Source organism: Acomys minous (genome assembly GCF_964271855.1).
Source record: "Acomys minous genome assembly, chromosome: 2".
NCBI classification, from domain to species: Eukaryota; Metazoa; Chordata; class Mammalia; order Rodentia; family Muridae; genus Acomys; species Acomys minous.
The window spans coordinates 100,938,645-100,965,813 of NC_140484.1; the positions used below are offsets into that span (position 1 = coordinate 100,938,645).

At 44.4% G+C, this 27,169-nt stretch overlaps 2 protein-coding genes and 1 long non-coding RNA gene across 5 annotated transcripts in view; 1 reads left to right on the forward strand and 2 right to left on the reverse strand.

Moving 5' to 3' along the window:
• Nucleotides 1-27,169, reverse strand: part of ENTREP2 (endosomal transmembrane epsin interactor 2) — a 423,337-nt gene that overhangs the window by 123,571 nt on the left and 272,597 nt on the right. The window contains exon 1 of one of the 3 annotated variants that reach the window (XM_084765594.1): nucleotides 25,826-25,842. The exons of the other annotated variants lie outside the window; for them this stretch is intronic. The gene's annotated coding sequence lies outside the window, so the exon portion shown is untranslated. Of the gene's footprint in view, nucleotides 1-25,825; nucleotides 25,843-27,169 lie in introns of those variants that run through there. 3 annotated transcript variants of the gene reach the window in all.
• NSMCE3 (NSE3 homolog, SMC5-SMC6 complex component) lies at nucleotides 6-1,486 on the reverse strand. The gene has a single exon (XM_084765621.1). The coding sequence runs from the start codon at nucleotides 1,368-1,370 to the stop codon at nucleotides 534-536; it is 837 nt and encodes a 278-aa protein (XP_084621747.1). The 5' UTR covers nucleotides 1,371-1,486; the 3' UTR covers nucleotides 6-533.
• Nucleotides 6,384-12,391, forward strand: LOC311592884. Its single transcript, XR_014777532.1, has 3 exons — nucleotides 6,384-6,547; nucleotides 7,090-7,228; nucleotides 12,254-12,391. It is a non-coding gene; the product is annotated as an uncharacterized lncRNA (long non-coding RNA).

Genomic DNA, 27,169 nt, shown 5'->3' on the forward strand with positions numbered 1-27,169 from the left:
TGGTGTACTGACTCAAAAGTGCAGTATTTATTATAAACAGGAAAAAAAAACCTTAAGTGGAACCCATAGAATAAGAGTAATAATTATGAATATAAAAATGTCAGAAAAACACATCATAGATTTCTTAGAACCACAGTGCTCATACCCGTACAGAATATGTATTTTTAAAGTTGTAATACATGACGTTAAAACAATTTAACTTTCAATTTTAAAAAGCCTTTATCTTCTAGAACATCAAACCAATTTACCTGTATTCCTTCTTAAATATATTTGACATCATACAATTTTCCAGTTAAGCTCAGAAAGCTAAAAAAAACTCTTCCAACAATAGACAATAAAATGAAATATTTCTTCCATCTCTTTAAGCAATGAAAATTTAGAGGTCAAAATCATAATAAGCCAAACAAAACCTCTTCAACACATGTTAATGCCACAAGACATTTACGCTTAGCAGAATCACGCTTCCTCGGACGGACCCCTTTCCCAGTTTTTATCCTGGATCTCGGGAGTCCCTCAGACTGCATCTCAATAGTTCAGGAGGAAGTGGTTGGGCCACTAGCTGCCGGTCTGGCTCTATTTTCCTCATCTGCCAAAGCTTCGCAGTATTGTGCGGGCCAGTCTTTGGGGTCCTGATTATGAACTTTGGCCACAAACTTAAGAACCTTCATCTTGCTGGTTTCCAGGTTGGTTCGCGGGCCCCACTGTAATTCGTAGTCCACAGGGTCGGTGTGGGGTATCCTCCGGTACTCCAGGTAGCGCTGCCGCACAAAGTCTTCGGTAATGAGTTTCTTTGGGTCGCCAAAAATTAAATGCTTCTTAGTGGGGTACACCCCGAGCCGCCGCAGGAAGTCCCAGACCTCGGTCTCGGTGATGGTGTTGCCTTTCATAAAGATGAGCCCCAGGACTATCATAAGCAGGCCCGTGGTAGGTGTACCCTGATCGCCCCTCACCTCAGCATCCTCATCCACGGGCTCCAACATGTTGATAAGGATGTAGGTGTGGCTCTTGGGCTCCAGTTCCACCAGCTTGTACCCGAACACGTACTGCAGGCGCTCAGCGGCCAGCTTCAGCAGGTTGGGGTACACGTCCCGGTAGTCTCCCACCACGTGCTTCAGGATGTCGGTGCGCTTGATGGGGATTTTCTTCTGGTCCTTGATCAGCAGGAACTGCACCAACTCCGCCACCTTCAGCTCCAGCTGCTTCTGGGTGCGCGGCCCTACCGTGGGGGTCGACAGGGAGGCGCGGGAGCCCTGAGACGAGCCGACCGCGCCGCGGGACGTGCTGGGCGCTTCCTCGCCAGCGCCTCCCTCGTCTCGCTCCCGATTGGATTGAGTGCTGGGCCGGCCGCGGCCCCTCGGCTTCTGCAGCATGTCACCAGACGGCGGAGAGACGAACACGTTCAGCTCGCAGTAACCGCCAGAAGCCTGTGCCCAGCGCGCCGGAAAGGTTCTGAGCGGGACAGCGGCGCACGCGTGACGTCACGGCGCCGTCGCGCTGCGTCCCGGGAGGCGGAGCGGAAGGACTAGGAGGCCTCCTGCGGGGGCGTGGCATCCTCACGCCTACTGCGCATGCGGAAGGCCTTGACGGCGTGTGCTGCTTGTGGGCTCAGGCCTTGGTCCTAATGAGAATCAAATGGTGTTTATGAACTCTTATAAATAGAAAACAAGAACCAAAATCTCTCAGCAAGTGTGCAGAGGAATCTTAGAGCACATTTACTTAGACACATTTGTTGAGTTTTTGAACAAGAAAGTTTGTATATGAACACAAAGGATAAGTGTATGTGGGGTTGGGAAATAATAAGAGGAAGAAAAGACCAGGGAAGGCAAGAAAAAACATTTCTTTGTGCGTCAAATGCGGGCATGAAAAACCCGGGAGAAGGGGACGACCCTGTTTGGGCACCTTTCCTTGGCTGAGTTCATACCTTCCTGGCTAGTTATTTCTGTGCACTCCCTTGGGATCTGTAAAGGAAGTTACTCTCAAAAGCAAGACTTCTCTGGCGATTTGAAGACTCACATTCTCTTCATTAAATTTCAGCTAGACGACCATGAGAAACCACATAAGCATTGCCAATAACGTGTTTTAACTTTGTAATGTGAGCTGATCTTTTGGAAGATATGTTTGAGAAAACAGCCTTGGACCCACACCCACAATTTTAGCAGAAGCATGCTGGAGGGATGCTACAGCCCGCCCGGAGACACTTGCTCTCTCAAGAGATTGCCATTTAATTTAGGTTGCTAATGATTGGGAGTAGCAATAATGCGAATCTCTTCATTTCTTTCTTAGTATATAAGGTTTAAAAAATCTCAATAAGGAAGAAAAGAGCTATCATCCCTTACAATTTGGGATGTGTGCCGTTGTTAGATGGTTTAAATTGTGCAACTCTAATAGACAAAATGAGTCATTTCATTAACTCAAACCATCAGCAGTCTGTTGCCATCGCTGCTGCAGATCTTAGTAAATGTGGTTCTTCTCCATTTACTGACAAAGAAACCGATTTCTCCTCTGTCTTTTTAAAGCTACCAAGAAAATAGGTACACTGCTCAAAGAACGAACTCAAATTGATTTCCTCCTTAATGCAAATATATTCAGAGGAAAGCAATTCAGATCACATTATTTGAATAATAACATCAAAACATGGCCTTATTAAAATTTCATTAAATGTAAGCAGCATAAAAATTTTGTTTATAATTCAATATGAAAATGCAGTCTGATAATGGGACCTGCAGTGCTAATGAAAAATCCCATTCCATGTTGCGATGCAAGTAATTCTGAAATCCAGTGAGCTTTGAGAAATAACTTTCTGTCTCACACAGGGTCCAGCAAGACAACATCAAGCACTGGTCTCAGTCACGGAGGATGCTATAGTCCTTTAGTACGTCACGTGCTGGAAATGTAACCCCCAATGTAGCAGCACTGGGAAGGGCTGCGTCCTCGCTAGTGAAAGAATGCCATATTCTCTGTAATGGGTTAAATGTAAGTCTATCTTGCCATTATAATCTCTCACCATGTTGTGACATAGTGACCCTCCACTATGGGACCCACCCTGGGTCCTTAGACCTTCCAACCTCCTCAGCCATGAGTGAAACACAGTTCTGCTATTTCTCATTTACTCGCTCTGTAGTGTTATTTTACAGCAAAACAAAGTGGACTAGGACCAACTAAACAGAGCACAGCATCATGACACCCCTCTTCAGCTCCCCAAGGAGCCGTTCATCTGCTTCTGTTTCCCTGCAAACTGAAATCTGTATTTAAGCTCATAGAAGCTTCCTGCGATCTAAAATTCCGCAGAAAGGTCCCTCCAGAAGGATCAGTTGTGCCTTGAGCCAAATAATTTCAGCAGCCAAGAGATAAGAGGGAAATGGAAAATAAGACGAGAGCTGTTGTCGGCAGTCAGGCTGGTTTTTCTTTTTTTTCTTTTTCAGTATTTTCTCTGTTAATTTCTTCACAAAGCACCGAGCAGCTCCAGCAGCCAGGCTAGCACCCAAGACTAGAAACTGCAGCATCTTTTAGCAGCACCCCCCCCCCACACACACACACAGACAGCAGATGATCCTGACTCAAAACACATGAAGAAAGATATCAGTTTTAAGTCTCAAACCGCGTCTCTCCATGCTGTCCCGGATGCAAGGGGAAGAAAACACAGGACTGAAAAGATGTTACTAAGACGGAAGTTAGAAACTGCAGTGAGGAAGTCATACCCAACCACACATTCCATTTCAACTAGACAACGCAAGCGGTGGAGGCTTAGTTAAAACCTGTGACAGCAATAATACCGACAGTGGCAAATGGTAGCAGGCAATGCCTTTACAGAGGCAGCTGTAAATACTGCTTCTTTAGCCCCCCCAACAACCCTTTGAGGCAAGTTAGTTTACTACTTTCTTTTAAATATGAAATATGAGCCACACAACAGATACAATATGGAGAAGTTTATTATATGAGCATGGGGTGGAGAAGGAAGGGGGAGTGCCCCAGAGAGAAAGAGAGAGACAGAGGAAGGGGAAGAGAGAAGCAGAGACAGCAAGAGAGGAGAAAGAGGTAAGAGAGAGAGAGAGAGAGACAAGGTGGGTTTGCCCTTTGGGTAGGGGCACGCCTAGTGGCGGGTAGGTGATGACATCATAGGTTGCTAGGCCGACTGGGGCAGTATGCTAACACTCTCACCCAAGGAGAAACAGATACACAGAACAAAGACATGGTGACCTCGAAGGAGTGAAGCTTTGGCAGCAGGGAATCTAGACTAAGATTCTGAAAAAGCTACCGACGCCCCCAATTTCAGCTTCCAGACCAACAATCTGCAACCATTAATCCTGATTCAAGGCATTAACTAAGATCTGTTTGCTAAGGACTGGCGGTGTGTTGGATTACTGTTAGTTGGTTTGTTTGTTTGCTTGTTTTTCCAGAGGGCTTATGTTAATGAAATATCTGAAAATGATACAAAGTTTTTCAGTGTGTAAAGGAGGTAAGGCCTTACTCACTTAGGGTCCTGGCTGGGCCCCAGAATTGAATTTATGAGACAGTTTTTCAGTTCAATTTGATTTTTGCAATTCTGGGGTAAAACCTGGGGCCTCACATACTTTAGGCAAATGTTCTTCAACTGAGCTATACCACTGCCCACGAGACAAATTAAGTAGATAAAAGCATACACCTTTAGTCCAAGTGTTTTGGGACAAAAATTTGCACCAGGAACGCCTTTAATCCCAGCACTAGGGAGGCAGAGGCAGTTGGATCACTGTAAATTCGAGGCCAGCCTGGTCTACAAAGCGAGTATAGGACAGCCAAGGCTACACAGAGAAACCCTGTCCCCCCCCCTCAAAAAAAAAAACAAACCAAACCAAACCAAATCAAAAGTGGCAAGACACAGATGCTGTTGTATTTGAACAAAGAGAAGTAATTGTGGAAATGTAAGTAAATTATGTGGGATGCTACAGGAGGGTACTCATCAAAGAAGGCTGCTCAGAGACCTCTCGGCTGGCACTCAGCACTGTTTCTTTTCTCTGGCTGTGGGCAGGCACCTAACTCCTGGAAGTTGTTTGTTTTTTTTTTTTTCCTCTTGTTTTCAGGAAGAGAAGAGCTAAGGCTGCCCTTCTCACATCCGCTGTTTTCCAAGTGCTTTAGCTCAAAGTAATCCTTATGCCACAGTGGCATGTTCAGGAGGGCATCTCCTGCTCCCCTGTACTAGAAAGGCGTTCATCTCAGTGGAGCGCATGCACGTATAAACATCATGAGGTCAGAAAGAAATATATAGCCATCACTGTGCCATTAAGGCTGCACACGAGGAAATACAAAAAGGTTGATTTTTGTTTGTTTGTTTGTTTTGTTTAGGAGATAAATGAAAATCATCTCTTCAGGGAAGCCTCATTCAGCACTGACATACTGCTCCGCCTGTCATGCGGTTCAACTATTTAGTAAATCCAATGTGATTACAATATGGCAAGCGCAACTTTCCGCAGAAGCCTCGAAGTCACACAGATAAATGATTAAAACAGAAAAGCTCAAATGCTTTGCGTTTGGCGGCCTCTTCGCCTTTATCACCAGACCCCAAAAGAGAGGAAAAATAAAAATTCTTTGAGGCAAACCCCACCCTAGCTAAGATTTCAAAGGCACTGAGCAAGGCTACACAGAGCTCTTCAGATGCCTCCAAGTAATTAAATGCTTTCTTCCATCTCCTTGGCAGCACATGCCTGCCAACAAGCTCTAATCATCTTTATTATCTACCAGGGCCTCCTCTGCGTTCACTGATATTTCTTGTAGAACCAGAAAAGGGAGTTTTAAATTCTCTGACAGCAACACGGTGCGGAAAGCGGGCAAGGATCTTTTTGGAAGAAGTGGGATGCACGCACGAGCAGCTCCCCTGCCCCTTCCTTCAGGGGGCAGGAAACCCGACAGGGTGCAGCAGGCACAGGGCGCAGCAGGCACACGAAGGAGTTGAGGCACAAATACTGGTTTGGATGCTAGGTTACAACAGCGGCAACCAAGGTACTTGAAAGGATTCGGGACAGTTCTTCACGTCCACGTACTGTTTCCTGGTACCCCCGTGCCTAACAAAAGGTCTTCCAGGGTGCACCGTGCGGTGGGCTGCATAGAACATTTTGTCCCTCGTAAAAGTTGACAGGGCCTAGCAGAGCTTCCCTTGGCTGGCGGAAGGGGTGGGGCTGCTGAGACAGTGTCTTCCTAGGCCAGCAGCCACTTGGCACAGAGCCTCTCCACTAACCTCTCCGTTCCAGAAATAGAAACTGCACGGTTCCCGAGGGCCTTCATGAAAACCATTAAGGTGTATTGAATTATGATCATACAAGGTCTCAAACAGGAATAAGCCTTGATTTGTTCGCTTGGCTTCTTCCTCCCACTGCATTGTCGCCTCCCCCGCCTCATCCCCCCCCCTCCCCTCCCGCCACCACGGAGACACTGACTAAAAGATACCCGAGAGAGGGAGAAATAGTTCAAATCCTGCAGCCTGAATCTCTGTGCCCTGGGTTCAGGGTTAGACTCCCGTGGATACCTGGACACTGGGGCATCTTTCACCTGAGCTGTCTTCCAGCATTTGAAACAGGTGAGTTTTAGCTAAGGCTGCAGGTAAACTAAATCTTCAGGGGAAAGAGGATTCAGGGGGAAGAGACTGGTGCACACGAATGAAAGTGAAGAAGGCAAACACCTCCTCTGAAGACCTTTTTTACACCGTGGGAAGATAACTGAGAACAACCCAACACAGTGTTCTGTAACTGGGGGCTTTGCTTATTATTTTACTTGTTGGGAATACAGGCAGCGGGAGTTGAGCAACAAAAGGCCACATTTTACATATAAATTACATGTGTGTGCTTTCTGGCCACTTACCCCTGGAGTTTCAGACAGCTTGGAGCACATAGTCATATGTCACTTAGTGACACAGTACTGTTAGGTGATTCTGTCACTGGGTAAACATAGAGTGTATTTACACAAATTAAGATGGCCATGAAGGAACTAGGCAATGTAATCTTATGACATCTAAGGTCTGTGGTTGACTTAAATGTTATACTGTGTGATGTGTGGCCCTGTTTTAACTCATTGGCTACTCCGGACTATCCATGTTCTTTAATACGGAGCATTTCTCCAAAGGCCCTGCCATGCAAGCAACACGCCCTCCATCTTCTAAACTACACCTTGGCCTGCAGCTGAGCTATACTCATGAGGCAAGGGCACTGAAGAGAACTCACAAGGCTGACAACGCGGATAGTTTTTGTGAAAGCCACACACAGTGGGATGGTAAGTAAAAGTCAGCAGAAAGAAATAAAGAAAATGTTAGAAAAATTAAAGAATCCAAACATCCCGTTGTTTCTTGTTGGTTGGTTTGATGCTATGTATTTTGATGCTAATTACTGGCTCAAGATCTAGTTGCTGCCCTGAACCTTGCCTCCCTGATGGGCTGAATAAAAGGCCTACACCTGAGCAGGGCAGAAGGAAGGGGCGAGCGAAGGCTCTCAGGCTTTGAACAGGAGAATCCTGGCAAGGAGAGACAGATGGGGACCAGAAGAGGAAGGAAAATCGCCATGGGATAAAACAGAGCCATGTGGGCTCAGAGGAGGAACTCTGAAGTTCCACATGAAAAAAAAAAAAAGGCAAATATTTGGGATTATGGATGAGAGGTAGCCCAGATAGAAATTGTTAGAGCAGATGGCATGGGATGGAGGCTGGGGTCTAATGGAAGGTGGCTTAGCAGGTAATACCTGCCTTGGCCCAGGTAAGACTAGGCTATTCTAAAATACATCAGGTGTCTGTATCTTTATTGATTGTAAAAGTGGGTTAGATAATACCACCATAATCACTATAGCCTAATAATAAATATTTATTAGGCCATACCATTTAAATTAACCATGACAGTTCCTTATAAATATGAACAAACTTTAATGAAAAAAAAAAACAAAAATAATAAACATAGTCAAGGCAGTCAAGATCCTGTCTGTGCATGACTGGTGGTCCTCAGGGAGACAACGACAAACAGAAGCAGATGTGGCTATGAAATCCTGGAGCGTGGTAAATTTACATAGCCTATGTCTCTGGTCCCATCTCCTTTCTGGCTCCCTCCCTTTGACTAGCAAGCTGAATGGTAGGCTTTCGGGGCTAGCATGAGATAATCAGGGCCATGGGTTCCCCGAGGTTTGCAGAGAAAGGGACAAGTGAAGGCTTCTTCCTTCCTGAGAACTCAGGTTGTTAAACTAGCAAGCCACTTTGCAAGGATAAGGGAGACCAGGAGTATTGGGTATGTTGTAGGGCCTGCACTAGGAAAAACTATGTCTCCTTTCTAAGAACTATTACAACCATCTCTGTTTTGTTTTGTTTTGTTTTTTGTGGATGCCTCCCTCCCCAGCACAGGACTATTGATTAACAGCCCTCAGGGGAAACCATATGAGCAAATGAAAATATACCAGGCCCTTGAGGTGGGGAGAGAAACCATTTTCTCTCAGAAGTCCTGGGCTCCAAGAGGCTTTTTCATGAGGCTAGCATTTATGCTGCCAGAAACCCCAGGGCTCTCATTATCTGTCAGTCTAACAATCTATTCGTGATTTCCAGCAACAAGCTCTAAAAGTGAAAGAGAAGAAGAACAAAACCCTTGCATAAGAGGATGAAGGGAACGGACCTCATTACAGGTTGTCCGAGAACTTGAATAACAGTCAAACTGGCAAAACTTTAGCCACCCTGACCAACCTCTGATGCCAGCAGAGAGGAAACACCCAAATAATAAATCTAGAATGAAAGTAGGACATCACTACTGACCCAACAGAAACAATTTATAAGAAAATGCTGAGAGGCAGGCAATGCCCCAATAACACTACTTTAACCAAAGCTACTAACATAGCTTTACACAGCAGAGGATAGCTCTAACATGGCCTTGTCTGTGTTCTTGCCAAAATTTGTATGCTTAAGTTCTATTCTTTGTGCCCTAGACTATAATTATACTTGGAGGTATATTTAACATAAATATACTAAGTTAAAAATGGGGCATTTAGAGTGAGGTCCTAACTAGTAGGACAGGTGCCTTTATCAAAGTAGAGAGATCAGTAATGTACATGCACAAAAGAAAAGGCCAGTGGGTGTCATAGTGAAGAGTGGCCATTTTTCATGCTAAGAATGGAAGAGATAAGGAAAGATCAAACCTTCTGATTGGATTAATGGTCTCCAGATTTATGAGAAAGGTTTCTACCATGTAAGCCATGTAAATCTGCAGTATTCTGTTACAGTTGCTATAGCCATGTACATATAGGGACAGAGAACAGAATCGGGAGTTCAGGAATAAAGTTGCACATCTATGATCAATTTCCAGGAGAGGCTACAATAAGCCAATGGATTTACAACAAGCGATGCTAGACACATGGGACAGCACAAGGCAAAGAATGAATTTTGACCTTGACCTTACATCATGCACAAAATTATGTAAAATGGGGCACATGCCAATAACCAGAGCCAGTGCTATAGAACTACAGAATGAAATACAAAAGTAAATTTGTGGGAACTTAGTATTGAGCATATTTGATAAATCAGAAGACTAAGAAGGCTGGGCCTGGTGGTGCTCGGCTGTCACCCCAGCTTCATGAGTGCAACTCACCACGGGTATGTGATTTGGAGTGGTGAAACTACAATAAAAAGATGCTGCAATAACCATAAATATGCTAAAAGAACCCTAAAACAGTACTTTCAATGGGTATATTTTATGTTGTATTAATTGTGACTCAATAAACCCTATTAAAAACAAGTTGAAGATTTAGGCCAAAAATCTCTAATAAGTTTAGTGAGACGAAATAGCATAGTAAACCAGCATTGAGACCATCAAGTCACGTGCCAAGACTTTCTGCATTAACAATAATGAAAAAAACATTTTGAATTGTAAAATCAATCAAAATCCAACAAAGGAGAGTCTCCTGTGGAAATAATTTCAGTCACAATCAGGAAGCATGCTTATTTACATTTTAGATTAAATCTAAAATGGGCATCTTTAAAATATACTGCACTGTTTAAGAAAAGTGATTTCATCAGAGCTCTCGGCACCAACTTGCTATGGGTCCAGGAGGAAAGTCTTAAATTGATTAGGCCTCTGTCTTTCCCTACAGAAGGAAGGGCCTGGCCAGGTAATGTATTATATTTCTAAAGGACATTATCCTATGAAAGAATTAAAAAAAACATACACAAGTATTGGAAAAAATTAAAAGCCACTCTAATAGTTAACACTTAAAATAGTACTTTCAATAGGTATATTTTATGGTGTTTTAATTGTGTGTCAATAAATACTTAAAAATATTTATGGGATAGCCGAGCGTGGTGGCGCACACCTTTAATCCCAGCACTCGGGAGGCAGAGGCGGGTGGATCGCTGTGAGTTCGAGGCCAGCCTTGGCTACAAAGTGAGTCCAGGACAGCCAAGGCTACAGAGAGACCCTGTCTCGAAAAACAAACAAACAAACAAACAATCAATGTATGGGTGTGTGTTTGTGGGGGTATGTCTGTCTTTCTGTCTGTGAGAGCTTATGTTTATCACAAGTATGCAGGTATCTGTGGAGGGTTAGGTGCCCTGGAACAGGGGTTGTAACTTGATTCTGGGAATGGAACCTGGGTCCTCTGCAAGGGCATCAAGAGCTCTTAAACAACTGGGCACCTCTCCAGGCCCAGCAGCTAACAGTTCTTAAATGAACACCTACTTCCTTATTTCTTGGGCGAGTCACTGGCAGCACCTGATGAGACACAGTGAGTTTCCTATCTTGGTTCTATCTTCATTTAAGTGACAGCACTGTGACTTCTAGGACAAAGAGAGGCCAACTTCAGTAAGGATAGTATCAATCCTAGAGGAAACAGAAATGGAAGCTCTGGCTGCCACCTGCTCTACCTCCCTCATTTCTCTCTGTATTTAATTCACCACCTAAGGGAGAGTCCAGGTCTCTTTCCTGACATGAAGGTAAAAGTCATCCTCCCTACACCTGATCCCCACCCCATTACCCTCCCCATCTTTTCTCCCACACAGCTCCCTCCCTCCATCCACTTTAGGTGTCTATTTTATTTCCTCCTCTGAGTGAGAGTCAAGCATCCTCCCTTGGGTTCTTCTTGGCTTCTTTGGGTCTGTGGTTCGTAGCATGGGTATCCTGTACTTTATGGCTAATGTCCACTTATAAAGTGAGTATATACATACGTGTCTTTCTGGGTCTGGGTTACCTCATTCAGGATGATCTTTTCTAATTCCATCCATTTGCCTGCAGATTGTACGATGTCTGTATTCCATTGTGTAAATGTACCACATTTTTTTCTACCCATTCTTCGGTTGAGGGACATCTGGGTTGTTTCCAGTTTCTGGCTATTACAAAAAAGGTTGCAATGAACAGTTAGGCAAATGTACTTGTTGTGTGGTGGAGCATCTTTTGGATATATGTCCAGGATTGGAATAGCTGGGTCTTGAGGTAGAGCTATTCCCAGTTTTCTGAGAAGCCTCCAGATTGATTCCAAGGTGTTTGTACAAGTTTGCACTCCCACCAGCAATGGAGGAGTGTTCCCCTTGCTCCACATCCTCACCGGCAAGTGCTGTCACTTGAGTTTTTTATCTTAGCCATTCTGATAGGTGTAAGATGGAATCTCAGAGTCATTTTGATTTGCGTTTCTCTGATGAGTAAGGATGTTGAGCATTTCTTCAAGTGTTTCTCTGTCATTAGAGATTCCTCTGTTGAGAATTCTGTTTAGCTCTGTACCCCATTTTTAAATTGGGTTATTTGGTTTGGTGGTGTCCAATTTCTTGAGTTCTTTATATATTTTTGGATATTAGTCCTTTGTCAGGTGTAGGGTGGGTGAAGGTGTTTGCCCAGTCTGTAGCTGCCTTCTGTCCTATTGACAGTGTCTTTGTCTTACAGAAGCTTTTCAGTTTCACGAGGTCCCATTTATTAGTTGTTGATCTTAGTACCTGAGCTGTTGATGTTCTGTTCAGGAAGTTGTCTCTTGTGCCAAGGAGTTCAAGGCTCTTCCCCACTTTCCCTTCTAATAGATTTAGTGTACCCGGTTTAAGTTGAGGTCTTTGATCCACTTGGACTTAAGTTTTATGCAGGCCGAGCCCAGCAGGCCTGCTTGGAGAGTTTGGTGGAGGAATGGGAGGAAAGATTGAGGAAGCCAGAGGGGTTGAGGACACCACAAGAAGACCTACAGGGTAAACTAAATATGGATCTATTAGCATTTTTCTACACGCAGACATCCAGTTAGACCAGCACCATTTGTTGACTGTGCTTTCTTTTTCTTTTTTTTTACATCCCCCTCAGGTTGTGCGTACATGACAGTCAAACTAGAAAATAGAAAATGAGTCCCAGGCTACAGAACTGAAAACTTCGGAGAAAGCCAATGGAACACTTCAGACACTTATCTTCCTTCTCATTGTCTTTTGATTTTTTTTCTTAATTTTTTTTCATAAAATATAATACTTCAATAAATATTTCCCCAGTGACAATCTTAATAAACATTGTGATCTCTTGGCTAGTTTTATTTTATTGGTTTTGTTAATTGTCTATGATCTCATTTTTGTTGTATTTTATCTATTTGTTTGTTTTTTAATTTTTTATTTTTTACATACACATTATATTATTACACATATATACAACAAGAAGAACCATGAAACAATCAAGAATTATATAAATGTTACATTCTTAGTTTTTTGGCTATTTGTATTTGACAGCCTTGAAGAAAACATCTTTCCTATCTTGGTGTGTAAAATTCTGAGTGTAAATCAATCTCCAGCACATCTTGTCATTAGCAACTTAAAACATCTATCTAGATCTAAAAAACACCTTAAACCCTAAACAACTAAGCTTCATTGTAAAACTAAGCTATCTGGTCTTCAACTCCATCAGAGACTTGAGAAGGAATAAATTTGATTACTCAAATATGCCAGGAATGCAGGTTAGTAGCTTCCCAAATAAGAAGATGACAGACAGTTTCCTTCCTGAATAGTCACCCAAAACTCTCTATTATGTTGGAGTATCTTCTTCAGCCTTCTGGCCCAATATATGTGACAGACATATATGTGAGGCAGGAACTATTGAGGACTTTCTTACCCTGTCTTGGCAGAGTTTGGCCGTCGACTTTGCCTGCATCTTTTTTAGGCAGAATTCTGCCTGTGGTAGAAATGAGGACATTTTGCCCAGTGGCTTGTTTGCTACATTTGAAGCCATCTCCATAAGGAGGTTCTTTGATGCTCATCATCCTCTTTGAAGTAGGCTGGGTGTTGCCAGGAGTTAACCTGTCTCATTGTCAGTGAATCTTTAAAATAATAAAAACATTTTAAATGCCATATTCTGCATATCTCTGAGATTTTTGAAGACCTTATCTAACTATCCTATTTTATCTTTCTATATAATTTTATCTATCTCCTGCACCTAAGATGTATATTCTTGTGATAAAAGTAGATTAGTGATTGATACGACCATGATTTGATCAGCTAACAGTTAAGTTGTATAACTTATTTATCCTAAACAGCCTGCATTAGCACTTTCAAAGTATTGGAAATAAACCTTGTATTATAATTGAGTTATCTGGGTACAATACCTCATATTAGAGTAGAAATATTTATATATAATGTGTATGAAGAATGAACTTACATTTGAATTCTATACCACCTTATCTAGAATTAAACTTATTTTCTCTATATATACAAAATTCTATACCAGTGAATTAAAAATAAGATGCTTTCTTTTTTTCCATTGTATAGTTTTGGCTTCTTTGTCAAAAAATTGGTGTCTGTAGGTATAGGGGTTTATTTTTGGGTCTTTAATTCAATTCTATTGATCAATCTGTATTTATGACAATACCATGTGGTTTTTATTACTATTTATTTTATTACTGTTGGTCTGTAATACAGTTTGAAATCAGGAATGGTGATACCCCCAGAAGTTCTTTTACTGTTCAGAATTGTTTTAGCTATTCTGGGTCTTTTTTTCCCCCATATGAAATTGATGGTTGTTCTTTCAAGGTGTTTAAAAAAATTGTGTTGGGGTTTTTATGGGAATTGCATTAAATTTATAGATGGCCATTTTTACCATGTTAATCCTACTGATCTATGAACATGGGAGATCTTTCCATCTTCTAAAATCTTCTCCTATGTCTTTCTTCAAAGACTTGGTGTTCTTGTCATACAGGTCTTTCACTTGCTTGGTTGGCGTTACACCAAGATATTATATAGTATTTGTGTCTATTATGAAGGGTGTTGTTTCCATTTGGGAGGGTGGGTGAGGGGGGAAGGCAGAAGAGGAGGACTTAGAGAACAAAAATCAGTGAGGGAGCATCTCTGGGACAGGGGAGGCCCCCAGGAGTCTATGGGGGTGACCCTGGCTGAGATTCCTAGTGGAAGAAATATGGAGCCTAAAGTCACCACCTCCTATAGCCAGGTTGGACTTCCAGTGGAGAGGGGAGGGTGACAACCCACCAATAAAACCTTCCAGTCAAAGTTTGTCCTGCCTTCAGGAAATGCTGGCATGAAGAGAGAATAGCAAACCAATAATCAGCCCAACTTGAGACCCACTCCATGAGAGAGACCCAACCCCTGACACTACTAAGGATACTCTACTTTGCTTACAGACAGAAGCCTAGCATAACTGTCTTGCGATAGCCTTCATCCCACAGCTGATGGAAACAGATGCAGAGACCCACAGTGGAACAATAGGCCGAGTTTGGAGGGTTTTATGGAGGAGTGGGAGGAAAGAAAGAGGGAGCTGGAGAGGGTCAAGGAATTCGAGGTGGGAGGGGGCTGGGATCAGGCTGTAAAGTGATTAAATAAATAAATCATCCTTCCTTACAATTTAGACTGTTATAATTAGATGCATTCGAAGCATGGATCTTGTGCATTGGTTACACACACACACACACACACACACACACACACACACACACACACACACACACACACGCAGGGGAGGCCTTTGGGGGAAGCCACTCACTATTGGCTTCCATGCTTCCTCTGACCTGCTCAGTTTGCCTATCTCATCGTTAGCCATATGCTTCTTATTCATCTTCCACAGCCTTTGCTCCTTTAACCCTTAATCTTCCTCCTAACCTCAGCCCCTGTCCTCACTGGCATTTATTTGAGTAGCCTGCTGCTTTTATCATGAGCCAATTTCACCTACCACCTTCAGAGAGCAAGCTCCTGCCTCAAAAGCCGGGCAAATATAACTCAATGCAGAACAATCTGAAATTTTTTTAAATAAACTAACATCTGTGAACATCTGTGGAAGATAAGCTTATGACAAATGATCTAAAACTCAACCCTTTCTCTATATTTTACAGGCACATTTTTGATTTCCACAAACAGCACTGAAGAAACCTCTATTGTAGTTAAAACAAAACAAAACAAAACAGCTGCTGGAGTAGAACGGATTCAGCAAGTCACACACAGAAGTATGTACACATCTGCTGCTCATCTGGCCCAAAGCTTCCTATGTCTTACATACTCCAGTGCCATCTGTGATAGTTTGACTTTTGAATGTCCCCCAAACCTCTGAGTGCTAAAGACCTGAGTGCCCCAGACCACTGTGTGATTGAAAGATGCTAGGGTAGGCCTTTAAGAAGGGGGCATAGTTGAAAGAAGTTAGGGTCGGGTGGGAAGGGGTGAGCGTGCTGTCGCTGAAGGGGATGTTGGGACCTTGGCCACTCCTGTCCCTCTGCTTCCTGAGTACCATGAGAAGAAGAGCAGTTTCTTCCACTGTGGACACCCCAGGATGTACTGTCCTGCCACAGGCCCAAAGGCAAGGGGGCCAAGCAACCACGGACTAAAACCCCAAAACTGTGACCTACCATAAGCCCCCCTCCCTGTGTTTTTTATCGCAGGTAACATAACATAAACCATGTTCTTCTGCTTTAGTGGATCTCAGTCCCGATCGTTTCCTAAATGTGCCTGCTGAGAACAATGAGGCTCTGTATGTAAGGAAAACACGGTGACCCTAACATGGGAGAAACTAGAAACACGAAGGAGAAGCCTGCACACTTTGCTGACTGACCAGGTTTCTGTCCGGAAGCTGCCCACTCCGCAGTGCATGATGGGCTTTCTATAAAACAATAATAGCGACAACAACATTTGCTTAGCGTACACAAGCAAATATGACACTGTCCCCTTGAGACTACTGGCAAACCATACATTCACCCATGTGCATCGTCCCTGGAGGCCACCAGCTCCAGGAGCACTGTGCCAGGAACCTGGGCTACCCAGACTCTCCTCCGGGATGTCTCGTGTTCCAAGGGACAAAACATAAAGGTCCTGCCGAAATGTGTAAAATCCTTGCTTTCCTTAGCATGAAAACTGTTAACCAGAAAAGTTGGTGCCCCAACACCTCATTTTTTATTTTGATGCACTTACACTTCACAGTGCAAACCCTGGGACACGTGTGTATATGACACTGAAACACCCCTGGCTGAGGGGTCACTTCTACCATAGGATTAAAAGGTCTAGTTCCAATTCCCTGCGATATGTAAACCGTATGCTGGCTAGCAACCTCACTCAGTAGCAAAGCTGCCCAACTCTCATCAGTTATAAACCAGTGGGCGTCAGTTTCTCCCCGGTGACTGCTTGTGCTTGCATGACATGATTTTATTTTTAATTAGTGTATATCAACTATATAAGACAATGAGTTTGTTTTAACAATTTCCTATACCTATAAATTGTTCTCTGATCATGTTTGTTCCGCCAACCTCCTCTCCCTAATCTCTCCCTCCCCTTCCAACATGAGATGTTTTGACTGCTATATGAAGCTGTCAAAAATCTCGAGAAAGAAAGAAAGACAGAAGACATTCTGGGGAATAAACCAACAATCTCGACAAGACAAAACAAGGAACAAAGAAAGTTTGAGTAAGGAAGAGACAGAAAATGGAAAAGGCAAGAGGGATCCTGTAACACCAGAGAAATACAAAGATGACAAAAGACAAATGTATGTGAGCACCACTACTGAGAAGGTGAGAGGGGAGACAGCTCTGTAGTGAGGCTCCCGTGAGCCTGCCTTCTGGCTCTGCCACAGCTGGCCAGCCCGCAGCCCTGCCTATCACTCAGGGGACCACCCTAGGAAGTGTAACTCTAAATGCACAAAAGAGCAGCATCTAGACTTTCTGGAGCCTTCCTGGCCCCTGAAGCTGGCAGCACCATCCCCTAATGTGGCTGGATACATCAAGACTCACTTCTCGGGCCGGGCGTGGTGGCACACGCCTTTAATCCCAGCACTCGGGAGGCAGAGGCAGGCGGATCGCTGTGAGTTCGAGGCCAGCCTGGTCTACAAAGTGAGTCCAGGACAGTCAAGGCTACACAGAGAAACCCTGTCTCGAAACCCCCCCCCCAAAAAAGACTCACTTCTCATCCATCCCCGCGCCCGCCACCGCACGCACGCATGTGCGGGTGCGCGTGCGCGCGCACACACACACACACACACACACACACACACACACACACACACACACAAGCTTGAATGAGGAAGTATGGGAAAAGCAAACAGCAACTAATTAGCTGCTTCCTTGATTCTAACCAATCACTAACCACATGCCAATGAAATGTTCTCGAACGGCTCGATGTTTATAATTATCTAAGTGGTCCACGCTGTTTATGTGTCTTTTCCCCTAGCACATTTACCTCTAAGCAAATTACCTAATTCAATGTGGCTATTGTTCTGGACATTTAAGAGCTGTGTATGGGGGAAATTCACATAGTAATTAATTGATGTGGACACATCTGTTATGCTATTCCTTAGTGTCTAAGTGCGATTATTAGATGCAACTTACAGGGTTCACCACAACTCACCGACACTTGATATTAATAGCTATTCACATTCTCATGTGATGAACCTTACTCAAGAATGATATTTCTATCCGAGCCACAGCACCAAAAGAAAAAAAATGATATTCCTAAATCCATAAACAAATTATGTAGCTTATTACATGGATGTTAAGTACCAAGCAGGTGGCTGAGGCACAGGCATGTGACCCTATTCAAGCCAATGAGTTGTGGTGGATATTTTTCATCTGAAAGTTACATTTTTTTACTCTTAAAAATAGGTTTATAGGCAAAGAAAAAAGAAAACTGCTCTTTCATACTGGCCATTTCCATTTGCACGTATTTTCCTAAGCAATGGCAATCCCCTTGTGTCTAAGAAGAGTTAAACAAACACCCCAAAACACATTAAAAGTGACAAAAACGGAGAACTAGAAGGAATGCAAGTCTTTGACTAGGGTAGGCTGTGATGCCATATCTGTAGCAGTGTCTCCACTTGTTTTTGGCAGAGCTTCCTTGGTTATGTACTTTATAAATTATTCTGTAGTTCACTTGCTGATAAGTGCAACTGTTAAGCTTCCCAAGCAAAACCGATCAACTGTAGATTAGCAGGAGGACCGGGCACCCTGCTGCACACAGGCTCCCCCTAGTAATACTGGAACCCCAGCCTCTGCCCATGGGCCAACTGTTCTTCCTGTCTCAGCTCTGGGCTCAAGCTGAAGGCTGAGCCTGAACTGCTGCTGAGGTTCAGATCTTAGTGCACAGCCCATGGCGGTCAGCTTCCCTCTCTAGGGCAAAAAGACTTCTTTCTAGCTGTTACACAGGACTTGGGTGAAGGAGAAAGTTCCATGGCTTGACCAGGTAACCAATGTCTGTAGGTGAGAAAGATAGAATTTGTTTCAAAAAATCGCCCTCTTTCTTCATGCTTTGTGGACATAATCTTAGCATGAGTAATGCCTGGGGTCCAGAAGTTATTCCTGAGAACACCCATCAGGAAGAGCTTCCCAATGGACATTGGGCCTCAAGAGTTGTCCTTGGAGCCACCTTCTTCCTCCCTGGAGTCACCACTTCTGCACTTACCTAGTGGGCTGACATACAGGCACCAGGACATCACCTAGGGCTGACCCCAGCCTTCTGAGGCTTCACCTTGGTCTCCCTTTAGGAGGGGACAGGAAGTTACAATCTGATGTCTGAAAGTCTTCAGGAATATGAATGTCTCTGATACCTGGATTCTTGTTTTCTGGCCCACTATATTGTAATGTGCAGGCCACAGGAAAGCATAGAAAGCTCCTAGCCAGCCAAGCACCATCTCCTGGTCCCAAGTGGTCACTGATGATGTCCAAGATATATCTTTGTCCAGAGAGTTGCCCACTATTGGTCATCACAGCCTATGATGGAAGCACAGATTCAGCATTGACAGTTAAGGCCAGGGATCCAAATTCATCGACAACCTGCAGGTCATAGGTCACATGACCTGGAGAGACACCATGATGTCTGTGCTAGAGCCCAAGATGGGGAGCAGCTGCATCTGGACAGAGTATAGTGAATTAGCTGATCCAATGGTTTCCTGAGCAGCAAGACAGGGACAAGGACCATGCAAGGAAACTAAGGAGTCAGTTCTGGATGAGCCCAGCTGCCCTCTTTGAAAGAGGTAAGTTGTAAGTGAGGCCTGACGATGATTCTGAAGAGAAACTATCTCACCCCATCCCATCCCAGCGACAGCTAATGAGACAATTGGGTAGAGTGCCTAGCATGGCTGAGGTTGTAAGTTCTAGCATCACACACACACACACACACACACACACACACACACACACACACACAGGAGGGGGGATGAAAGGAAGGGAAGAGGGAAAGGAAGGAAAGGGAGGTTAGCTGGCTCATTTGCTACAGCACCATGGAGAGAAAGCTATTCCCACATGCCTCTAGCTCGTTGTCGTAATCCATGTGACCTTGTGTGAGCTATAACTCTCAAACGCTGAGCTCAGCCCAAACCAGCACCAAGGAAGCTCTGCACCCAAGGCAAGGATCAGAGAAAGCAGACGCGCATGCCACCCAGAAGTACAGTGGTTTGAAGGAAGGAGGCAGCCACGTTCTAGAACAGATGGCTACACTGGAGCCTACTAATGGCAGAAACAGAAGTAGTGTTTACAATATAAAGACACAACGAGAAACACATAAGGAGTTATTTATTCAGAGTGTGATAGAGTGCCACCAGGACTTGGTATTTGAATTTAAAATTTTAGGGAAGGGAACTATGAAAAAAAGGCATGGTACCCACTGGAAAACACGTGACTGTTTTAGGAGACCACGTAATACAAGTGACGAATGACGACATGGAGGGTGGGAGCAGGGGACACTGGGTAAATAACAGAGCAGGAGGAGAACACCAGGACATGGCAGGGAGTCAGCGGAGGGGGAAACCAAACAGAGAACCCATATCAAAAGTGACCTGAAAAGTCCAAGTTTAGATAAACACTGGCGAAGTTGAAAAGTGGCAAAAAATCATACAAGCTTCCGAACAGAAACAACGGTGGGTTTTTGGGGTGAATTTTACACCCCGGCGCTCACCTGTGATCATAGAGAAGCAGGGAGCAGGTTGGTAGGGAGAGAGGAGACCGGGCTAGGAATCTTCCACCAGAGAGGCCTATCATTATGCTACTACAGAAGAATACAGTATTGGACACGCAGAGTCAGGAAACAAAGGCCCTTGTAAACTAAAAATAGTCCTGCACATCGCCACCAGAAACAAAGCAAACTGGGATCCCAGGAAGGAGAAAGAGGATAACAGTCTATGTCAACACCGGCTTGTACAGTGCAGTTACAGGCCACGTGACGACGAGCAGGGAAATGGACTGCCAGGTGACTTTGACCTACATATCAAAGCTGACTTAACAAATCTAGATGGTCTAGCCTACGTACACATATGCTGTATAGGCTAGCCCATTGATCCTTGTCTATACATCTGTGCAACATTCTAAATACTGTCGTCAGTGACAGTGCAGTGGTACTTTTATATTTAAGTGCAGAGAAGGTATAAAAATGGCATTTGATCGGAGTTTTCAACTCCGTCACTCCTATGATACTACCATAAAATTCTGACTATCATATATGGGGTCCTGATACTAATTAAAAGGCAGAGTTTTTAAAGATCTTAATATTGGTCAGAAGGATTATTGAAATGAGGATGAAAAAATATCATTGAATTCTGGGCCCAGACAATCCTGACACACAGACAGGAGCAGCAGGACACAGACAGAGTGCAAGGAAGGCCTCAGACAGGCTCAGGGGAGAGCCTTGCAACACTGAGGGAGGTGGAGACAGCCATCGGTCTCCACTGCTGGACCTGAATCTCCCCAGATGCTTTTCTCTTTGTTAGATGGTGCTGTGGATAGGGGTTGAATCCATTTTATATAGCGGTAAGAACGGGAGATAGAATCTGGTAGTTTAGGGACAAGGGCTGCAAATCTTGCCCTTGGTCAGAAGCTAGAGATGCCTTTCGTTCTGTCCTGGTCAGAGGCTACAAATGCAAGGCAGAGTTGAGTTCCCGGTTCCCGCTCTACTTCCTTGTGAACAGTCTTCTGTTACATAGCTGCCTAGAAACCACATGTGCGGGTGTGGCCAGGCCAGTCCAGCCACTGTGGTGGGAAAAGGAACAGACACCTCATGGCTTCGCCAACTACACTGGCCAGCTCACCAACCATGCCTCCCTGTTTCTGACAGAAGCCCTATTTAAAAAAAAATCACCTAACCCAGAAACTTGATGACACTCATCTCTGGGATGTGCTCCTGCAATACAGAGCTCTAACCATTAGGCTCCCACCTGCCTCACTGTGGTCTGTGAGCTTGATCTTCTGAGTTTGCAAGACACAAACCCGGAAGCACCAAGGGAAAGCTTTATGTGGCGGGGAGCTCCTGGCATCTTAGCTCAAGCTAAGCCCACTCAGCTAGAATGCACCCGTCAGTCCTGCTGAAGGGCTCTGACTTTTCTCTGTTCCAACGAGCTTCTGTGTCAAAAGCTTTGTGCTAAGGGTGGTGATGTCATGAGTCTTAGAGTCTTTAAAATGAAGGACCTGCTGGGAGAGCCTTAACTCACAGTGGGAGCACATGGCCTCTCTTCTTACACACTCACTTGGCATTATGACACCACCTGCTATAAAGTCCTTGGCTGAATGATGGTTTACGCTGGGACCATAAACCATGAGCTAAATAAGCCTCGTTTCTTTATAAGCTATCCACCTCTGGGTATTGAAGTATAGTAACAGAAGCTGGACCAATATAGATGGTTTTCTACCGCATCCTCCCAATGGCAGTAACCTGAACTGCGAGGTAGGGGGAGGGGGGTTGGGGGGGGGGTCTCGCAATTCCTGTTAGTCAACATCACTGGCAGTACCCAGGCTCCAGTTTCCAGCCTCTTTAGGCATAGGCTCTGCTCACTCAAAGGAACGGCCAACAGCAACAACAGAACGGTGCGCGTAACATTTACCAACAAACATGACAAGCACAGAGGAAGCTGGGAGACCCTAGGACGCAACCCAAACAAAATTAATAAGGACCCTGAAATGGGAATAGTCCCTGGAACTTATGAACACAGAATTTCAAAACCGACTTAAAATAGAAAAAACATTCCAGACCCAGACGACTGCACTAGTGAGGTCTACTGACTGTTTATAGAACATTACATCAATCCCAAACAAACGCTTCCAGGGAGAAAAGGGGACTATGTCCTCAGTGTTTCTTATGAAGATGTCATTGCAGTATACAAATATGGCAAGGGCATTTTAAAACCTGAAGAGCGAAGGCCAGCTTCCCTCGTGAATATATAATCAAAATCTTGACTAAACACTAAGAGTGGAAATCAAGAGACGTAGCATGAGCAAGATGAGTTCACGTAAGGAAACGTGGTCATTTAATATTCACAGACCAATCACAGAGGCTCACCACATTACCAAAAGAAAGAGTTCACCTCATATGGTCTTCGCAAAAGAAAGGCAGGACATGGGGTTATAGTCCAACAAGAGCTTAGCAACCTTGGCACAAAAGAAAACGAAGGCTCCCAAACAACTGCACAGAGCCCACCTCACTGTGCTACGCCAGGAATGTCCCCTCTGTGGTGAGAAACAGGACAAAGGCCCTCATGCCCACACTTCACTGGGAGACCAGACAGTGGAGTCAGAAAAAAAAAAAAAAGAAAGAAAGAAAGAAAGAAAAAAAAAAAGAAAGAAAGAAAGAAAGAAGAAAAGCCAGACATATTTAGAAAGAAAATCATTTTGTTTTTCAAACAACCCGGCATAGGTGGAGAATTCAGAAGAGCTACAGTTAATAACTGAATGTATTAAAGTACCTGAATATAAAGGTGAATATAAAACTGAAATAAACCAGTTTTATATCTATTTTCTGATAACAAACAGAAAATATAATTAAAATATATGTGGTTCATTTTCTCAAAAAATGAATGCATTATTTCTCACTCATGGCTTCACGTGGCTGGCTACTTTCATCATGAGGAAGCAGGAACTGCTTCTCCATGCTCAAATGTGAACTGATTGTGTGGCTCGCTTTGAGTAGCAGAATGTGGCAGAGGTTCTAACTGTGCGTGTCTGGGGTCCAGGCCTCTGGAGGCTGGCACTGTCTGCTTGTGTCTGGGACTCAGGCTTCTGGAGGCTGGCACTGACTGCTTGTGTCCTCTGGAACTGCCTTGGCAGTTTCTGGTCACAGACAGACAGAGGCCCAGTCTAGACCATGAGCCGAAGGATGGCTCCACCATTTTCCAAGGCCACACAGACCACTAAGTTTTCCCAGCCCCCATGAGTAAGCAGCTGGAAGCAGGGAGCAGCAGAAGAAAACCACACAGAATCATGGGGAATGTTAGGCTGCTGTTGTTTTAAGCTACTGATGTTTGCAGTGGTTTGAGGTACAGCAGTAGATAACAACACCGGTACATCACACACACACACACACACACACACACACACACACACACACACACACCACATGCCATATACTCCACATACCAGGCACAGACATATCCCATGTGACACACACACACACACACACACACACACACACAATTGAAATTATATATATAATTAATGAACAATAATCCAAGGCCTCTGCTCAGAAAACTAGAGACCATTAGTTAAAATGATGAAGACCTGCCTAGACGGCTTGCTCTGCTCATGATGACAACTGTCTTCATTCTTTTCTACGGATCCACCACAATCTCGCTGTCATTCCCAGCAGGTATCTTTCCAGGATTTTGCAAGCTGACATCTGTGTGACAACATACAGAGCAGACACAGCTCGACACAGCGATGAGCACAGTCCTTACAGGGCTAGACAAGGACTTCTGAATCGACCTGCAGTTATTGAAACAATTAGGTTTTATGCAAGCTTACACACACACACACACACACACACACACACACCCCAATATATTCGAACCGTGAACCTAGAAAATAACCTAAGGACACAGGATACACCATTTGTCACACACAAAGTAGCATCACACAGCTGTGGAAGGACTGCAGGCTTTGTCACAGGTGAAAGCAGTCTTGGCAGGCTTTGCCCTTGGACACACCACAGATACTCTCTGAGATTAACCTTGAGATAGACTGGGTGGAGCCATCATGAGCATGGAATTCAGGAAGCAGACGGGGGACTCCACCCAGATTATTGTTTTTCTAATTGACCCTCGATGGGGGAGGGGAGAGGAGACCAGCCCTTGCAGTGAGAGACACAGGGAGAGAGGACAAGAGGAGGCAGCAGGTTTGGACTGAGCTTGAGCACACGAGGATCAGGAAAAGAACCCGCAAACAGGCCAGTCCAGCGCGCAGGTCAGAGACACCTAGGGACCCGTCCCATGTAATGGATACCGGAAGGTCCACTCTTGTTTCCCTTTAACCTTTTTTCCCTCTTGTGTAAGATAGTTAGTTGGGTTGTATAATAAAGTTTAATTGTTAAGAAACAGAGCCAACACACAGCTGTGGGAATGGACTTTCTCTTCAGGGAATAGCCCTGGATCCACTGGATAGTCATATAAAAAGATGAAAGTATCCTCTAAAAATTTTAAGAATTAAGTCTTGGTTCTATACACACAGAGAAAGCTAAGGATGCTATCTGACACTAACAGGGGACAGAACATTGTCACCTTAAGACAAGAAAAACTCCTTTTTAGTCATGACACCAAAAGACTGCACTGAAGTGAAAAAGGCAAGTGCTTAAACGGAATAAATATGTGCACGTATTTCTGTATCTGTGTGTTTGTGCATATATGTACATGTATACCCAACCAGCCACATAAACTGACAGAGGGTTCATTTCCAACAAAACTTAATAATTAAGAAAAATATGAACAACATAATGAAAAGTGGGCAAAGTCTTCAACCAACAAGGTACCCAAATCTTTAATAAATATGAAAAGAGTCGTTTGGTGTCATTAATATAGGCAAAGACGTGATTTACAGTTTTGTGTCATTCCCCCACCCAACATCTGAATCCTGTCCATTTTATCCCTTGTTACTATGCACAACATCTAGAACATTCCTAGCAATACAGCCACTCGATAAAGGACTATCAGAGAGGCTACAAAAGAAGCCCTACCCCTACCCAAAGCCCGGGGATTATCTTTCTCTTGAGCTTTGAACTTGCACACCAGCGCCTGCATCACCCCCTCGCCCCTGTGGGGGACTCATAGTAGGCAGCTTCACGCAAGTCAAAGGCAGCTGAGGGTAGCTTTGCTGAGCAGGCAGATGGACAGCAATCTCGCTCTTCCCTCAGTAGACTCCACTTCATCTCAAGAAGCCTCACATCCACAAATGCTGCTCTGTACTTCCAGCCTTCTTTGCAGTGGGTAATTAGACATGTGTGCGTGGGAGGCAAGTGTCACCTCTGCTCTGGAACACTCACCATCAGAGAGACACGCCCCCAAGCCTGCCTCCACAGCGCACCCCCACCCCACCCCCAATCCCTTTCCTACTTTTAGCAGCAGCTTTGAGAGCCAAAGATAAGGAAAGGAAAAGGTGCCTTGCTGGCCCTGTGGCCCGTATGAGATGTTTTGTAGGCAGGGAACGAAATTCTGCTGTGCTGAGCCACTGACCTTCTGGAGGGTTTTCTGGTGGAAGTTACTGCAGCACAGACTCCCACGCAGCCTGGGCTATACTTAGCACCCCTCGGCGGCACAAATTCATCCCTGCACTTGCCCCACTTAGGACTGTGCCGTGTACTTGCCTACCCCAGACTGCAAGCCAATCCTTTAGCTTTTCCCCTTGGACCCTGCCCCTCCCTTCACACAGCGGCTTAGTAGTTCCCCAGCCTTTGTAGGACCAAGGTTCAGTTTTCTCCTGGTCCCAGGCTTCACCCTCAGGCCCCAGCAGGGGGAGAAAGCAGAGAGAAGCCCACCCAGGCATCATACAATGGCTTTTTTTTTCCATCCTTCCAAAAAAAAAGCTGTTGACATTTCCCATCTGTCCATTTCCCTTGTGAGTTTCAATCTTTCTTCTTTTGTTCCTTTAATGTCATTTTAATGTCCTTTGTTCCTCTACTGTTAACTCACATCATCTAATTTTAATTGTGTTTCAGGGAGAACGGCTATAAAAAGAAAGACTTGTTGAGTGTGTATTTACTTTGAATATGCATTGTGACTATTGCTAATAACAGCACATCTTTGCGGCTTACACGGGGGTCACTCTCTTCCAAGAAGTTCAAAGAACATTTTAAATGTCAGGCTGAAGAACAAAAGGAAAATGTCGTTATTACCATTTTAAAGTTAGAGAAAGTAAAGCCCTGAGGAGCCCAAGGTGCTGCTGCCACCTCTGCGGCCCTGACTGTGGCACGACGGCCACCTCTGCGGCCATAGCTACGGCACATCCTACCTACTCCCAGGTCAGGGTCTCCTGGTTTTCTGCTGAGGTCCTACTGTGAGTGTGCCCCTCATATTCCTTTTATTTATTTATTTTTTTAAAATATTTCTATTTATTTATTTAGTATACAGTGCTTTGCCTGCATGTACACCTGCAGGCCAAAAGAGGGCACCAGATCTCATTACAGATGGTTGTGAGCCACCATGTGGTGGCTGGGAAGTGAACTCAGGACCTCTGGAAGAGCAGGCAGTGCTCTTAACCGCTGAGCCATCTCTCCAGCCCCTCATATTCCTTTTTAAAACTGCCTTAAACTACATGTATTTATTATGTATGGCGGTATGCATGTGCCACAGCTTATATATAGAGGCTGAAGGACAACTTCAGAGTGGTTTCCCTGTCCATGACGTGGGTCCCAGGGATCAAACAAAGGCTTGGCAGCGGCTACCCTGCCCACGGAGCCACCTTGCCGACCCTTACTTCCAACGTGTTTTATACTTTTGGAGACATTTCCTTGAGTATAGTCCAGAGACGATGGCCCACTCCCAACTAGGGGGGTCATTAGGATAAGCTGCCAGGGGGAA

What these genes read in the sequence shown, in the direction of transcription:
- NSMCE3 (XM_084765621.1), bottom strand. Translation starts at nt 1,370, where the DNA reads ATGCTGCAGAAGCCGAGGGGCCGCGGCCGGCCCAGCACTCAATCCAAT.